Below are 17,704 nucleotides of genomic sequence, written 5' to 3' on the forward strand. Positions count from 1 at the left end.
ACGAAATACACTCTTACACCGCACGGAGAATTTCTTCTCAGTTCTCTATATAGAATAAAATGCCCAACTGATAGACATCACAAAATAAAGTTACGGCCAGGAAATATATTTAAAATGTGGTATGTTTGTGCGAAACGGAAAGACACCGGCCCACTAACTTGGTTAGCACAGAAAAATGAACAACATTATACAAGTACATATCACCATATGGCCATATCCATAAATACCATATGGTCAAAAACGGTATTCCACTGTACATCGATAGTTTCCCACCGCATTCTTTAGGCTTCTCCTGGATCTCTTTTATTGTTTAAAAGAGAAAGAATTTCATCACCTTGTATGCTTGGTTGACGATGTGGACCAATCGACTGAAACATCAAAAAAGTAAAGCCAGAGTCTCATGCAAACATAGTTCATATATACGTCCATCTTGGTCAAATTTTAGTATCGTTCGAAACTTTTGGATGCACCTATCCCAATTGTATGCTTGAAATTTGGCGAAACTTACGGTTAACAGTTCTATAAGAACGCTTCAGAGTTACTCGTATAGTACTCTAATTTCTATCTTCTTACCCTTCTCTGTTATCATACTGCTATCAAAGAAAAAGGCTAGTGATACTCGACCAAACAACTTTAACGAGTATTTCGTTCAAATGCGGAGGACTTCATATTTCCACAATAATCATATTTTTCATATCCTAAAGATAGGATTTTGACACATCGAGTCTCTTATACTCTCCTAGAGATTCTACTCCTTCAACGACAGAAATCAGCTCGATAAAATACCTCAAACGCAACACACCATGAAACTGGCGTGATACGAAAACTCCAAGGAAAATGTAGAGTTCAACTTGCAGATTGCGGAAATGAGCGAAGCTCCGCTCAATTCACCGTAGTCGTCCTAAAAACGGCGTGGGAACTGCTTCATTTCCTACGAGATACGTTAGAACGCGCCCCTTGCACATACGCTTGTCCCTTATTCATAGTCACTAGTTTTAGCCGACAAGACTGGTGTGGAAACCTCATTAATCTTCGAACAGTCGCTCGTAGAAGCGGTGCATGCGCGTTGCAACTGAATTCGTAGGAAAGGACAGCGTCTTCTGGGCCCTTTCCGACCATTGTGGGAAGATGAGCAGAGTCCGTAATCTGGAACTTGAACACTACGTTTTCGGTACAACGTCAATTTCGTGACACCCTGCTTTTAAGCGACAGTTTAAAAAAAAAAGGAATAAAAATTTAAGAAAAATCTGTAACGGTGCGGTTCAAAAACAGCATCTGTCGCATTCGTAAAGAGTACTGATTTCGTTGAAATTTTGCTGTTTCATGCCAGTCATTTAATTTTTTCCGTGAGGGGATCGACGGTCCCTCTCATTCTTCGGCGGACGGTGCGTCCAGCTCGGGTGAACAGGACTTCCCTGATGGACTGTGGATACGTTATTAAAGGTGGTAGTAACGGCATGTATCGGTCTCATCGACTTTAACGAAGTTGCCGTTAGACTCATCCCTCCTTCTCATAGCTTGCGCGCGAAAGTTGCTTGAGTGCTGTCTTCCAATACAACACATTTCTTCTGCCGCAGTGTCATGATGTCCCTCTTTGCAGTTGCCACGAATTGCGGACGATCTTCTCCTAAACCCCACACCACCCCGTCACAGGGGAACGTACCAAGACACCCCATGCAGTCTGTGTTCACATGCTGCCCTTCAAATCCAAATTCATTCATTACCGTAGCAAACATAGTTTGTATCTGAATTTTCAGTGCATAAGGATGCATGCCATTTGGAGGGAATTTGCAGACATTTGTCCAAAATCCCTAGCATGAAATACCACTCTTAGATCAGTGGGCTAGAGATAAGACGCACGAGGTTTCAACCGTGAACCACAAAACCCCTGGTTCAAATAAAGGCAAACGAAAACGTGTAGTTCTTCTGACCTGCAAATAGGGTCGATGTTCAACTGTCTATGTTTTGTGATGTGAAAATCTGATCCTGATTCTTTGCGTTGATGCTAGTGAGGGACAGTTTTGATCGCCCGTTCATCCATGCAAGGGTCACAACGTTGCGAACAAAAAGTCTAACAGAACTTCTACAACACAGACTGAAATCATTCTCTTCATTTCCGTATAAGTTGACGAGTAAGTTTCAAATGCATAATTTCTGTGAGAATCATCAGCAACATCAAAGGAGAAAATAGCTCGAAGTAATCTGCACCAATTGGGGTCGACTACTATACGGCACAGAACAAGTCATGTAATTACTGCCTGCAAAAACAAACGTGCGTTGTACAACTTTGAAATTGACCTTAACGTTCCAACAGGTAACTCAGTAACTACTCTGTCTGCTTTACTGTTACTGTTTGAAAGTTTTGCCCCCCGGATTGAAGTGCTTGCAAAACACTACCAAAAATTTTAGCAAGATTCCCTTTTCAAGCCTTCCTCTTTATTAGTTCTGACTACACCTCATGAATATTAAGAGAGTTAGAAAAAAAGTAGATTCCAAAGATTTGTTTGATTTTCAATTTTGAAGAATGATTTTGAAAAGTAGAATAAATACTCTTTTCAGTAAAAGAATTCTCAACAATGTCCACAGTTCTTCTTGACACAATCACTGAAACAATAACGCAAAGCCAAATTATATTTTACACAAATAGTGCTCAAGACTTATCATGAACACATATAGAATACTCCAACTTCAATGCTTCTCTTCGGTTTACTCAAGAGGTTTGGAAAGCAATCGAACCACAAACGGGATCGAACGGAAATCATGGTTTCAAATCAGGCGGGAATCGAACATAACATAAAAGCAGTGTAATTGCTGCACAAAAGCCTGAAATTGGCTCAAGGCATTGCATAAGCATGAAAAAACTCCACGCACTTAGTGCAAAATTGAAGAAGAAAGCAAAAAACTACGTTAATAATGGTTTATAATCTTGAAAATCCGTGGACAACTACACCTAGAAAGCTGTCCCCAGAACCGGTTGAGATCTTCTATGGAAACGATAAGGTCGGAGGTTGTAGGCTACGAATAAGAGCGTGCTCGACCTCAACCCCTCCAAAGTGTCATGGGAAACGGCGTGAGAAACGGCACTCCTGTATAAATGTTCCAACGAGACGCCTTATAGCGGGCCACCGAGACCACGTTACACGCGCTGCGTCCGCAAGAGAACGGAGTATAAAGGGAGAAGGTTTTCCGGCGGCCCCAAAAATTATGTATAGGCCATTGAGGAAACCGCCGCGTGAGGCTAAACGCCTTTCGTCCTTCCTTCTAACACCCGCCCCAGGATGTTGTGGATGTCAGGGCCCATTGGAGATGAAGTGTGGGTCAAGCAGACAAAATACGCCGTGTCTACACGATCGATCGGAGGTTGGAACCCACCCTGGTGTCAAACAAGTCTTTCATCCCTTCGTAGTCGACAAATTTGTATTAAACTTGCCTAAAAAAGCAAAAAAAAATTAATTTGACATATCGGATAGCCCCCGCAAGTCATTGTGTAGACTAGATGCGCGTTCGTTAAACCTCAAACGATACTGAACTAAAGAGAACGTGTTGGTGAATTTCAAGCGGATTGAATAGATTGACAGACGCTTTATCCCTTATCCTTTAGGGGGAGCCGAACGTAAGCACGATCCTACAAGTCATCTACACCCTTTGCCCTATATTTTCGCAGAAGGATCCCAACATCGTCAGTTTGCCTCTAACTAAGTAGACTCGTTAGAGGGACCTCCCCCAAGTGACAGAGACGACCACTGAGGCGAAATTAAAAGGGAGTGCATTCCAAAAGCGCTATTAAGTGACATCGACGGCTTACCTTCAGGGTATTTCACGTACTCGTTACTAACTTGTAGCTGAAGTGGCCTATTTTAGTTCATTTTATAGTGGGAAAAAAAAACCAGAAGCTCTACCCACCGCTTTTTACAACTGCTTTTTTTCTTTGTTCCTTATGTCATGTATTTGCTCATTTATTTATTTCATGCACCATAGCACGTGTACTTTACTCAATAAGAAAAATGAGAAAATGTATGCCGATGTTCTCAAACTAGGTCACTTTCTATCGCAAAGCTAGTTGGTATAGGAGCGAAGTTGGTTAGACAAAGTTCCAAATTACAAGTTGCATAACTAAGTAAGGCAAAAAATGAGGGTATACGGTGAGACACTTTTCTTTTTCATTTCATTTCTTATGCGCTGCCTCAGGAGTTGAAATCATTGAAGATTCACAGAAGACAACAAAAATCCCCCTTTCCATAACGAACACCATTTATTTCGCCTTAGCGCGTGTGTCTCTCAACCAATGCAGAGTGCATGCAATCGCCCTTTGTTGCAGCCATCCACGTGATATGAGCGGACAAGGCGGAATTAAAAACTGTACTGAGTTTATTGGCCTTGTGTTGACAGGTTGTGAAGTAGGTGCCCGGAAACCGGATGGCTCAAAAACAAATGGATGTGCGGTATTTTCTGACACTTTGGTTTTCCTTGTGTTAAATTGTCCCCACAGCTTTAAATTTCAAAACATAAACAATTTTCGCGTTAAGCACGCAAATTTCAACTAAACGCTGGGAAATCGAACAAGAAATATTTTCTCGATCAAGGGATTTTTCTCACGAAATTTCTATCAATTGATAGCTGCATAAAGGTCTCGTATTATACTAATTCTGCATCACATACATATGTATTTTACAAGAAAAAAGCATATTAGCTAACGTTGCTTTTGTGCGAACACAGTGATATAAGATAGCAGTGTTCAGTTGGTGTTCGTTCCACTACTGACATGACCTAAGCATTGTAAGAAAAATATGAAGAAAACGTTATCGATTAAATTCGGTATTTGGTAAAATCCTTCACTCTCGGTTGTCCTACTTTGAAATGCTACAAAATTCAAAACTTTGGAGATATTTGTTTATTTGCTTTTTAATTTATTTGTTTTCTGTTCGTTTTTCTTTTTCTTTTGTTTCTTTTCCATTTTCTTCTCACTTATTTCACTTCTTGTTTACTCCCTTCTCGCACCGCCACGGTGGATTCAGAACCACTGCTACAGAAAAAAGTGAGATGAACAGAAGCGACACTTACGCAGTGTAATTGAAGACTTAAAGAATCCGCTTCCAAATAGTTATACATTCACAGTTTGGTTCTACAGTGGTAAAAAGAGCTGTGCTCACTATTACGTGCTGTGCACTTCGTTTATCAACAACTACGATTCATTTGTTTCTCGTGGACTTGTGGCCTAATTGATAAGGCGTCGGACTTTGGATCCGAAGATTGCATGTTCGAGTCCTGCCAGGGGCGGTACCTTTTGGGCGCAAGAGCCCCGCAGACAGAAGAAAGAATTCAGTTGTTAATATTTGCAAGAAAACTTCAGTTTACAGTCAAAATACTTGCGGTCTTTCGGTCTCATTTTCGCCAGGAGTTTTCCTGCTTTTCCCAAACCCTTAACAATCATCATCATTCATTAAAACTCAGATGAAATCTAGTGGTGTGAAAAAATAGCAATCACCGTCAAAATAGCAATAAATCATTTTTCTTTAATTTAAACAAATGCAGGAAGGCAAAAGACATTCCCCCACTTTCTCCTTTATTGAAATAAAAGAAAGCTGTAAGAGCCAGAAAACGTATGTACATGCGAAGTATATCGGGTTGTTCAAACCCAATATAACTGGGCTTTTTCATAATACTCAATTTTGTTGTTTCCTAAAGCCGTAGCGTTGTAAATACATTAAGTGAACCCCCTACATCATAGATATTGAATTTTGTCAGTTCTTTGAGAGAATTTGGGAGAGCGACAGTGGATTAAACGGCAACAGGAAGTGCTTAATTTCCCAACGGGCCACAAGCACATACTATCCTGTAAGCGGCAATTTCCTGCACTGTTTCACTGTTTTCACTTCAATGTTCTTGTTACCAATAAACATGCCTTTCGATTTGAGACACTGAATATCTCAAAACTCTCACCATCAAGCGTACTGTATCGTGATGTTCGATCCCTACGTCTCCGATGACATCGGTGGATTTTAGGCGATGCCCTTAAACCAAATAAAAATCAAAAGTGAAAACAAAGCGAAGTATGTACGCGTAAATCGGTAGCGAAAGAGTATAAATAGATATAGAGGTAAAAGAATTGGGTATTCCTCTTTTTATTTTACAGGCGGTTGTAGCCCACATGGTAACAAGTTCAATAGTGCCTACACGGTCGGTGGAAGGTTCAAATCCGCACTAGTGCCCTTTCATCCCTACATGGCCGCCAAATTTGTACCAGGCCTGTCTGGGAGGATAAAAACGCTGACCTGACACGTCAGCTAGACCACATGGGTCATTGTATAGGGCAGTTACACGCTCGTAAGCCTCAAACGATTCTGACTTGAAGTGAACGTGGAGACGCACCCCAAGCTGATTGATCAACGCCAGACACTATATGCGCACACATTTCTTCTTTCTTCATAGTAAAAACAGCAAAAAAAATCATAGCACCCTCTTATGACAGTGACTGACTGCCTGGAACGTAATGGATCTCTTACTGTTCGATTTTCCTTCTTACTTTGAAACTGCACTGCGAAATTGTTCCTCTGGAAGAAACTCCGAAAAAAGACCGTACTAGGAAAGATTGAAGGAAATGAGAAAAATAGAGAGGAAGCAATGCAGTTCAATTCATGTAATCCTCCACATAATTCCCGGATTCGACTATTTTCGCAAAATATGTATAGTCCGCAGCAAAATTGTAATCACTGCTAAAAAGCTAAATCGTACCGTTGTGGAAGAAAGCTTTCCCTTTCAATGAACCACGATGGATCGCTCGGGTAGTTGCCGCTTCCATGTAAATTGCCTCCACTCGATCATTTTTGCCCACGTATATCGGCACAGCTACGCCGTTCTCGTTCTGGAAAAATTCTTCGTTTTCTCCTCGAAAGAACCCGAACGAGAAAAGGCTGTAGGAAATGGAAAAAAAGTAGAAAGGAAGCAATTCATGTCACCCTCTGCACATTTTACGGATTCGTAAATGTTTGCGAAAACAAGTTATTTTAATTGTTTTCAACTAAGTGCCTCTATAATGCTATCTCCGTCGTTACTCAGAGAGTAAAGTCACAACTCATCGAAGAAAAGGAAATAAATCTGCAGTATTTTCATCCTCCTCCTCCCTTTTGCGTTCTACTCTAGTTTTCACTGCCATCTCGCATTTCCCTCATGCAACCATCATTCGACTTATAGGGCCCCAGAAATACTTCGTGAACAATATGATTTGGACTACGATAACTACCCGCTATCTCTCGTTCTTTGAATGGTTTTTCTTCTTCCGATCACATGATAAGGAAATCATAGAGCACATTTTTATTTGTGAACAATTCCAGCTTTTTTCATGGAATGCACTTAGATTGTGAGTTTGAGAGCGGATTCTTTTCCTCGAAAGGTTATCCAAACTTTGGACAAGAACACCTGTTCCAAATTTATCCTTCAGACAACATCAACAGTTCCCAATCATTAGTGCGTAAACTTGGTTACCGGGGTAGCATCATAGTCGATAATTATTCTCCTACAATGTGGTTTAAGTGGTTTCACCAAAATCTTTCGAAACCCTTGGAAATGAGTTTTTGCAAAAATTAACTTCAATTAATCTTCAAGACCGGAGCGAGTTTCAATGAACGACATATAAGTGTGGGAATAGATATCTTCAAATTGAGTTTTTAACTCAATCCAAATCAAACTCTTTGCTTCGACGATTAAAGAGCCCTGGGATTTTCCACTGGCAAAACTGAAGAACCGTTCAGGTAATCAGCGGGTAGAGGAAGAATGCCAGTTTTCCAAAGTCAGCTTAGTTATCCGCAAAGTAAAATAAAAATAATAACTCTGAACTCGCTCAAATTCAGCAACTCTACTGTTTCTCGTTGGTGTCCACAAAAACTCATTTCTATTACTCACAATGACACAAATGGGTTTTTGGCTGAAAAGTAAAAGCCTTACCGCAGGTCACAGCTCCCTATTTTCAGTATGTTTACATGCATTTCACGCCAAATTGTCCCAACGTTAAAAAATCCACTTTTTCTTCAGCGGTGATGCTCACGTGAGAGGATTCCCGAGACTCATTCGCGGAAAAAAGTGGTCACGTTCGATTACATGGCTCACAATAATAGCGTTGAAATAATAACATTCAACGTTATCGCTACATTGCACTTATGAAATAGATAAAGGGTCTATTACTAAAAAAAACATCTCACTGTCTCTTAATGGGATCTTTTAAAAGGAAAACATTCAAAAAATATTAAATGAATTGATAAAAAAGAAGATTAATAAGTTCAAATACTTAGAAATTTCAAAACGACATAAGTAATAGAAAAACAGTAAGCTAAAAGTTAACGAAACGAAAGAAGCAGAGCTCAGGAGAATTTTCTTTGGAAACACCCACTTTTCCAAAAATCCACGAATGCACTGGTGTAAGAGCGATTAACCTGCATCAATACGTCTCCGCCCGTTCCTTTTAGCCCTGAGCTGTTCTATTCGTATGAATGGGGTTATAAGTCCATGAGAGCGACTCTAAGCAATTTTCGCTTTGCAGAAGAGGCCCAGATTTCAAAGGACCCAATCATTCAAACAACGTGACCACTACATTAGCAAAACGCTTGCTTTGATGACGGCGCAAAGATAGGCGTAATAGTGACGTTAAACATATTATCGAAACAGGAGATAAAATTAAAATACATTTTTTTTAGATCTTTCCAAACACCTCTTTATTAGAGATTATTTAGCGGAAGTGAACAAAGGAAGATCTTCCTCCCAAGAAACCGTTTCAAGAGTTTTCTTGAGCCGTAAAACTCAAAGAACTGTACGAAACGGACCTGAAACTTTTGTAAGTCTGACTTAAAAAGATTGCTGTTAGGCGTCTGGATGCTGTTAGGTGTCCGGATGCTTTCTTGCGCATAAAATTTAAGAAGATTAGAGTAGTCATGGACGGAGTTTACGACGTTTACGACTGCGTTTACCTTCGAACGTTGGCGTGAGCGCAAAATTAAGAATAGGCCTAACACTGAGCTTATTTTCAAATACAACATCACAATAGTATGCAGTAGGTAGTCGAGTTGAATCAAATATCAATCCTGTTTTAGGAGATGACTGTAGCATGTAAAAGAACATTGCCTTTACATAGAAATAACAACTACAAAAGAGCTAAATGCGAGAAAACTCCAAATATTCTAAAGAAAATTGAGGCATTTCAGAGAACTTTCTCGGGAGCTACTAGCTAAGTTCCCCTGCGTCTCATTCTTTCCAACGTTTTCGACAAATCTAGGCATGATTGCTGTTTCACGGATCGGCATGATTGTTCAGCTGCCGTAAATGTGTCAAGAGAGCAGTGAATATGGTAATGTAAGATGTGGAAACAAATACGTTACCAGTTACCTTCATGTAGATCATGATAGATTTCTCTACGTTGTCCATTGTTGTGAATTTGGACTGCAGCTGTCGTCAGATGGCGTGGAACTGGCTGGAAGCATCGATCGTATAGAAGGAAAGGTCGCTGGTGGCTGTAGCAGTCCACGCCCCAACAGCACTCTCAACTGTTGATCATCAAAGGTGAATTTATTGTGAATATTTTAACGATTTTTTTGATTCATCCTCCCGGAAAAAAACGTTATTGACGAATATTTAACGATTTTGCAGCAGTATATAGCGATTTTAAGTTCTCTTATTTGTTTACGTAGACTCTCGATTGTGACCGCTACGTAATCGATCACCCATTTCGAATTTTGCGGAGGGCCAATAGGAGGAGTTTTTATGGAAATCATAATCTTTTCGGTACATAATTCTCCATTTGTCTTCTACGTGCTTGAAATGCGACTGACAGATTCATGAAAACCAGTTTTCTCATAAGTTCTTTGCTCTCTCTTGTGTCGTTTTAAATAGGTTTATATACCAATAAGGAAAAACTCTTGAATAGAAACTTCAGTTATTCAAAGAAAGTAATCTGGCAAATTTAAATGTAATTTTTTGCTTACGAGACTTTCCACACCGAGAAAATTGTACACTAACTCGGAATAAAGCTTCGCCAACCCTTCGAATACAAATAAACAACGCTCGTAACTCGAAATTTCCATAAGGATTTTCTTCTAGAGTACGAATATTCTAGAAGCTTTAAAACAGTGAGAACCACGCGATGCAATGGTCAGTTTTCTTTTTTTCTCTTGAGATTCCCTATTTGTTTTCATGGATATTTCTTCACATGTTCACCACAAATATGACATCTATTGTCCTTGAGACACCATTTCTGCCCAGTAAAGGTGTAATACTGACTGTGGGACTTACGAATTTGCAGGATTACATAACCTTCCTGGGAACTGTTTACTTTGAGTGCGATTAGTAAAAAAGGACATCTGCTTTGCTCTATAAACAGATCTATAATCTAAAAACAATTGTTTTCGGGCAATATGGGCGTTGTAAATCGGATTTATTGAGAAAAAAATCTTCTAAGACGAGTCAAGCTATCGGTGATTTTGTATTTACGGTGGTTGCAGTTGCATGTATAATTTAGCTGTGCAAAAAAAAGTTCCGCTGCAGAACCAACATACTTGCATACCAAACTAATACTTGTAATATATCTGAAAAAAGCGAAGGTTACGTTGGTCTCATGTGAACACATGCATACTCATGAATGGCTGATAAAGCATTACTAACAGAGCACGTTTCGGCTGAGATCACAATTTTCGAATGTGGAAAAAAACCATAAGTTCAATTTTTATTCTGCTGAAACTGGGTAAAAAACTCAAGTTTAGCAAACGCCCGGATTTGGAATGAAAACATAAGCCTCGTACACTGCTTCGAGTGACTAAGAAAAGCCAAACACATACGGAGAGAAGGAAAGTGAAAAAGTCCACAAAATTCTGATGGATACGTGATTTCCTATTGAAACTAATGAACCAGTTTTGTGTGAAACAGCTCTCCTCTTCTGCTGAAAAGACCCATGGGAAAGGAATCTAAAACTTCTGTTACAAGCCACTTTTAAGGAACAGACAAAGAAATTACTTGTTCGTACGGAAAGAAACCCATCATTTTGCGAGAAATAAATTCTCTCGCCAGAAAAAAAGCTGGGAAGGGAAAGGGGGAAAAGGGGAAAAGGTAGTGCTTTGTACAAGGGTAGTCCAATGAGTTCTGCAGATTTCAATTTTGATGAGGTACTGCTACAGTCCCATCTACAACAAAGAACGTTTTCCGAAGAACGCAATGCTGGAACTAAATTCGGGATCTGATGTAGCTCCTCACACACACAAAGATCCGGATTGTGTTTTTTTATAAAAATGTCCTTGCTTTCGTCATCGTCAAGGAGCACGCCGAGATCTTTTGAGAACTACTTCAAAATCTGGAGCTCTTTCCGGAGATTCTATTAGCAAAGAAATCGTATCTTTTTCCAAGAGAAAATTTTTCACTTGTTTTGTAAAATCATACCTGTCTATGACCCTATTACATAGACCGAATTTCCCTTTTTTGGGAGAAAAAAAAAAAAAAAATATTTTAAAAAAATTTTTTTTTAAAAAAAAAAAAAAAAAGGGGGGGGGGGGTTTTTTTGCCAAAAAAAAAAAAAAAAAAAAAAAAAAACAAAAACCCTTTTTTTTCCTCTTTTCTTTTTTTTCCTCTCCCCCCCCCCCTTTTCCCAAAAAAAAAAAAAAAAAAAAAAAAAATTTAAAAAAAAAAAACAAAAAAAACCCCCCGAAAAAAAAAAAAATTTTTAAATTTTTATATTTAAACACCAATAAAAAAAAAAAAAAAAAAAAATTTTTTTTTTTTAAAAAAAAAAAAATCTAATTTTTTGAACAAAGAAAACTTGGCATTTTTCAAGTTTGGAGTTCATGTATGCAGACATCAAAAGGAGCACTTCATGCGCTTGTGTCGCTGGACTACTGTAAAACTAACAAATTTAAGAGTATAATTAAATATTTAGCACTTTGTACGTATTCAAATCCTTACTTACCGAATAAACAAAAGTTTACTGCTTCGAGTTTTCGACTCCTTTTTAAATTTCATTGATTTAATGAATACGTAGTAAAAGCCGATTTTATATGAAAATATCGGTAGCGCTATTCACATCGCTGCAGCATATATCTTTAAAAAAACTGAAGTCTCCAAAATTAAAGTAAACGGGTGTCGCCATTGAGAGAATCCCTGAGGGTGCGCCATCAAAGCCTCAGAACAACCAGTTTCACCGGTTCTTCCGTCTATTTCATCGATAAACTGGTACCGAACTTTTAAAGTAAAAAAATTACATTGGAAGGATAAAGCGGAGGATAAACAACCTTAGAAGATAAAGCACCCAATGACTTCACGTTCTTCGGCACCAGCAAAACACTGTATAAGTCGCGAATGCATTCAGAATAAAAAAAACCAAACTATTCAAACGGAAATGTCAAGACGAACGCGTGGACGCATCCTAAATGGACTTATCAGCGCCAAGCACTTAAAGGCATCACCCCACGAATCTGAGGTGGTGCAGATTTCAGGTGGAGTATTCGTATACGGGATGGGAGACTACGGAGATGGAGGTGATTCCGTCCATTTCTTGCTAATTGCCGTAAAAAACGGCCCGGAAGATGCGGCGCCGCACAAGACTGGCGCGCTCCAATCGAACCCTTTGTACAAAATGGTGCGCCAAAACGAATGAAGCCGTATTTCCGGGCCTTTTTTACGGCAATTTGGAAGAAATGGACGGAATCACACCCCTCTAGTCTCCCATCCCGTTACGATACTCCCCTATCTACTCATTCGTGGGGTGATGCACTTAATTTTCACCTTTCTCGAGAACCGAATAGAAAAACAATGAAATGAAATGAGTATGCTGCAAAAAGTATGAGGACAAACAGATCTTCGTAAAGAACTTGACATACTGTATACATACATCAATTATTGTCTTTTATATAAACATATGTAACACATAGGTAGCATTGTTTACAAGTTCTCATGCTCGAGAACAAAAATAAAACTAACGTTGGTGAAAGAAAAATGGGTATCTGCAGAGTCAGTTTGATCAATCCGTGCGCATTATTTGTTTAATTGCTTACACTGGATTTCTCGACAAAACAATTAGAACAGAGATGTGTGACAGAAAATTGCTAACGCGACTTTTTAGGCCCTGTGGTCCTTTTATGTCCATGACATATAAAAATGGATCAGGCTGTCGGATTCTCGATATGAAAAACCAGAGTTCATGAAGGAATCTGCGGCTAGTTGCTAAGAAATCTCACAGAGAACCAATGCAAGCAATATAAGCTATGCACAACGCTCATTCATATACAAAGTTTGCGCCATACGTGTTCAAGTGTTTGACCGCAGTGGATCTTCTGCACCACATGTTTCTCCTCTGTTTTCTTACCTCTATAGTCGAGTCAAAACAACACGAAAACTCGACGCTGTTGCATAAATGGTGCGGTGGAGCGTAGCGGCTACGATCGAGGGCTGGGGACCCTCGCAAGCACCACTCACCGCTGCAGTCCTTAATGGACCCATACCGATGCCAAACGTTAGCTCCACCGCGCCGCTTCGAGCGCAGCCGCATCCATAACTGCCGCGAGCTTCGTGTAGTTTTCACCCGAACACACCTTACCTTGCGTGCTTATCCCAGCCACAAGGTCGAACCTGTTCGGCGCTATATAAAGTAACTACGATAGTTCTCTATAGAAAAACGCAAAAGCTTGTTTTTTTTTTCGTTTTTTTTTCCTCCACAACCTGATTCATTTTGCTGTATATCAATAGAAATGTGGACGAATCAATTCATGATTGCAAGATTTATTTTGCTTACTTTGAACAATAAAAAGAACTTTTGCGAAGGCACTTATTTTCTAAATTACCAACGGCTACAAATTAAGAGACCATTCTCTCGGATACTTATGCGTTGAAGATATTTGAGAATAGGCGTGAACGAATTGCGAGAAAGGTAAAGTTGTAGTTATGTTAGAGTAGACGCTATCGTAAACATTTCAGATCTTCATTGGCACATTTCAAGTAGGTTAGAAGATTTGCTTCGCGAATTAGAAAAACAGGGGATTTTACCAGAGAAATATTTATGTTCGACAAAACTTCGATTTTTAAGGCTCTTCTCCGAAAATGCGGCTGTCAGCAATCGAGAAAAAGGTTTAGACCAGAAACATCGTAACTGTTCCGTTGAAACAGTATCATTTTTGTGTGTGCAGATTAAAAGTAACATTTATGCGAAATCACCAAAACAAATAAGTATAGGATTAAGTAGTGATGTCTGAGGTTACTTGTTTTTCATGACGTTGTTTCCTAAATGAAAAGTTCTATTACAACTATAAAATTGAAAAAAGTTTTAGAATAAGAAAAATTAGTAAGAAATATGTAGTTCTCAGACGTCTTCGCTCAGAAGTGTGTAGAAACTACCTTTGTTAGTAAATTACTTCTAATTGAGGATCTCTTCCATAAGTATGTAAATAGGAACACTCCAGAGTGAGAGTAAGAAGAAGTGGAGTATAATGCTCTTCAATAAAACTGCGCACGAATTAGCTGGATGACGCTATGCTTCCTCCAACTGATTATTATCTGCACTGCTAATAGCTCCGCCACCGCAACAACCATAGAAGGTCTTTGAATTTTACAGGGGATATACTTTGTATTAGCTGTCTGGAGTGCATTCTGACAACAATTCCATTAGCCAGGAAAGAATTGAGGTTTATAAAGAGAATTCTATTTCCTATCAAATATTCGCGCAACAGACCACGCCGCTGTTAGGACGAAGTATGCTCGTATACTTACATACGTAACGCTAATATGCCAGTCTCACGTTCCGTCCAATGCGAGTTCCCACAGACATCCAAAGATCGAGCGCGCTTTAGACCTTGATGATTAATCTGTCTTCTCCGCACCGTACATCGTATAGTGAGCTGAAAACGGCATGAACCAAGTACGCAATTGCGTACGCAGCTTCTCTCCAGACGCTTCGGTGGAGCGTAGCGGCTGGTGAAGCCTTTGCTGACACCACCCGTCGCTGCAGTTTGCGACGGTCCCAACTCAGTTCCAACCGCTGCCTTCACCGCGCCGCTTCGAGCGCGTACGCAAATTCACCACAACTACATTCGATTTGATTCATGTCGTTTTGATCCGACTATAAGTGTGCGAGACAAGATTTGAACAGGGCACCCAGTAACACTGCTGAACAGTGTTCAATTGAGGGGCAGTAAAGATTCAAACAAGGTGAGAAAGGCAAGAAACATAGGATACTGATTGGAACGATGGCCGGGCTCGTCTTTGCGTACGAAGCAGGGATTTGATCCCTCGCAGGCAATCGGCAAAGCTGGCCGCATGTATATATAAACCACAGACGACGCCCTCCAGCAGAAGTCGAACAATCTCCTGCATTTTCTTGCTGCGAATTTGATGCGGTGATCTTCTGGAGTGCAGCAAAACAGTGCTGATGTAGCTGAGAGGGTTCATTCAACCATGCTTTCTTTAAGTTTTACTTCGGCGCGCAGAAAAAGCTCCATACCGAAAAAAAGTCATTCATATGTGGCAAATGTCTTTCTCGTCTGAAGAGCAGAAAAACATTTAAAGAGGCCATAGTTTATGGATCGACAGGTTATTGCTGAAAGCGAATGGCTAAATCGCTCATGGTTCTAAAACTTGAACGTTAGTCTTAAGAGGAACCATGACATGTTGGCTGAAACTACTAAGAAAAAGGAAGTCAGAGCTGGAACTACTAACGCTTCACCTTCAAGGAACTAACCATGTATAACATTCAAAAAAGAACCGAGAAATCTTCACATGCAAGAACTTTTATTCACACATTGATCTGCATTCACAAGGTTGTGGTACCAAAGAGGGTCTTCGGTTTAAGTGGTGTAGCCTTTATGCACTATTTTAATCTCTTCATTGTGTAAAGTGCACGCATCATTAATTAACTCACTATCTTCCTATGCATGGTGGCAAACTTCAGTCTTGCATTATTTTGGGTTACTAATCCCTCCAAAAGATGGGATTCTTCGCGGCTCTATTTACCTTCCTCTTTTTAGTAGCTTTAACCTACATGTCATGATCTCCGAAGGCAAATGCTTACGTTCTGGAGCTCCGACTGACCTATCTATTCACTTCCAGCGATGAACTGTCTATTGGTGAACTATCGCTTTCTGAAGCGCTTTCCAAGTGGAAAGGCAGAAAGATACTTGACAGTGAAGAACGATTTTTGAGCGCGCTCGACTTTTTTGCGCGCCGAAGTACAAGCCGAAGAGATCGTGGTTGAGTGGCCCCTCCCAACTACCTTAGCGCGACGAAAACTTTACTGCGAGGACACTTGATTGCTGAGAAAACTCCCAGATTGATATTGAGCTACTTTATCCATGAAGACGGTGGAAAATTGACAATTGGAATTTTAACACATGTTAATCACAACATCTTCAAATGGCAAGATAAATTTCCGAACTTCTCAAGATGATTCAGTTCTTCTGATTTTTTCGTCCAGTGTTTCCTTAGCGCACACTACCTTCTACATTAATATAGTCGGGTCAAAACGACGTGAATCACGGGCTTAGTTGTGGTGCATTTGCGTACGCGCTCGAAACGGCGCGGTGGGAGCAGCAGTTGGAACCGATTTGGGACCGTAGCAAACTGCAGAGGAGAAAACAGAGCCACGTTATTCTCAATCAGTTTGCAACGCAACGCTAACAATGAACCCCACAGTTATTGGTTTTTTCCCGATAAGTTTGTAATCTAGAACATTTTATTGCTGTAGAAAAAGCTGTAAGAAATACACTTTCCTCTAAAAAGGGCGGAAACTTCAGAAAGAAAATTTGCAATTTCAGTATAACAACAACAACCAGGGAACTACTTATTCTCGACAATATTCCAGCGTGCAAAGTGTTGTCTGAAGAACACTTAACCGGGTCAAAATGACATGAAGAGCGGCGCAGCTGCGAAGGCGGTTGCTCACGAAGCGGCGCGGTTGAGACAGCGGTTGGAGCAGAATGGACTGTAGCGAAGTGCAAGCTACATAGTGATAGTTTTCAGGGTGGAAAGGTGGCATAAATTTATATTAAATGCAGCTTTGCTGGCAAATTAACGGTTCGCCGAAAGCTCGGGATAAATTCAGGAACTTCAGATTATTTTTCTTCAATTATCTGCATTATTCGTTGGCCGCTGGCAATTTGGGACGTTTGTGCTTTTACAGCAATTTTTAGAGATCAGAAAAAGCTAGTTCAGTAGATTTCTCCGCGTTTTAGCTGATTACTACGTATATCTGATACGAAGCAAAATGAATCAAGTTAGAAACAACAAAGCAAGAAAAACAAAACAACCAGCGTTTTTTTTTCTCCGTCGAAGAGTTAACGCCCTTTCAATATACGTAGTTATGGTGAATTTATATATTGTATATATAGTTATCGTATAATTAACGCTAGCTTTGTGTAGTAAATGCGAGGTGGATAAGATGAATATCGTGCTCGAAAACTGTGATGAGGAGAGTAAAAAATAGACGTAAGTGCTCGCTGTCAAAGGCAAAACAATCTGAAAGGGCATATCTGAGACAATGTGTAAAGGTTACAACAGAAGTTCTGAAAGTACCAGGAATTCGTAAAATCAACTCAGACCCTGGAAAAACTGGGAAAAAAAGAGATTCATGGTGACAAACCTCGAGGCTAACATAGTATGGAAGACCGATTGTTTCAAAAAGAGGAATAGGCATGGCATCGAACAATACTTTGTGAAATGAGTTCTGTGCCGATGTGATTAGTTACATGCACTA

The 17,704-nt window shown here is 39.9% G+C and overlaps 1 protein-coding gene across 2 annotated transcripts; it reads right to left on the reverse strand.

Moving 5' to 3' along the window:
* Positions 1 to 281: 281 nt before the first annotated feature.
* On the reverse strand, positions 282 to 9,411 carry RB195_014078 (uncharacterized protein; the record flags this gene model as incomplete). 2 transcript variants are annotated; one of them, XM_064204182.1, is made up of 5 exons in its annotated part: positions 311 to 368; positions 1,022 to 1,146; positions 5,941 to 6,011; positions 6,733 to 6,862; positions 9,373 to 9,411. In XM_064204182.1, 5 exons carry the CDS (start codon positions 9,409 to 9,411, stop codon positions 311 to 313), a joined length of 423 nt encoding a protein of 140 aa, XP_064060063.1. The 2 variants fall into 2 exon arrangements, with proteins under 2 accessions (XP_013298637.1, XP_064060063.1); XM_013443183.1 differs by lacking the exon at positions 1,022 to 1,146 and having other exon boundaries at positions 282 to 368.
* Between the last annotated feature and the right edge of the window lie 8,293 nt (positions 9,412 to 17,704).

The sequence above is a fragment of the Necator americanus genome, chromosome V (genome assembly GCF_031761385.1).
Source record: "Necator americanus strain Aroian chromosome V, whole genome shotgun sequence".
Lineage (NCBI taxonomy): Eukaryota > Metazoa > Nematoda > Chromadorea > Rhabditida > Ancylostomatidae > Necator > Necator americanus.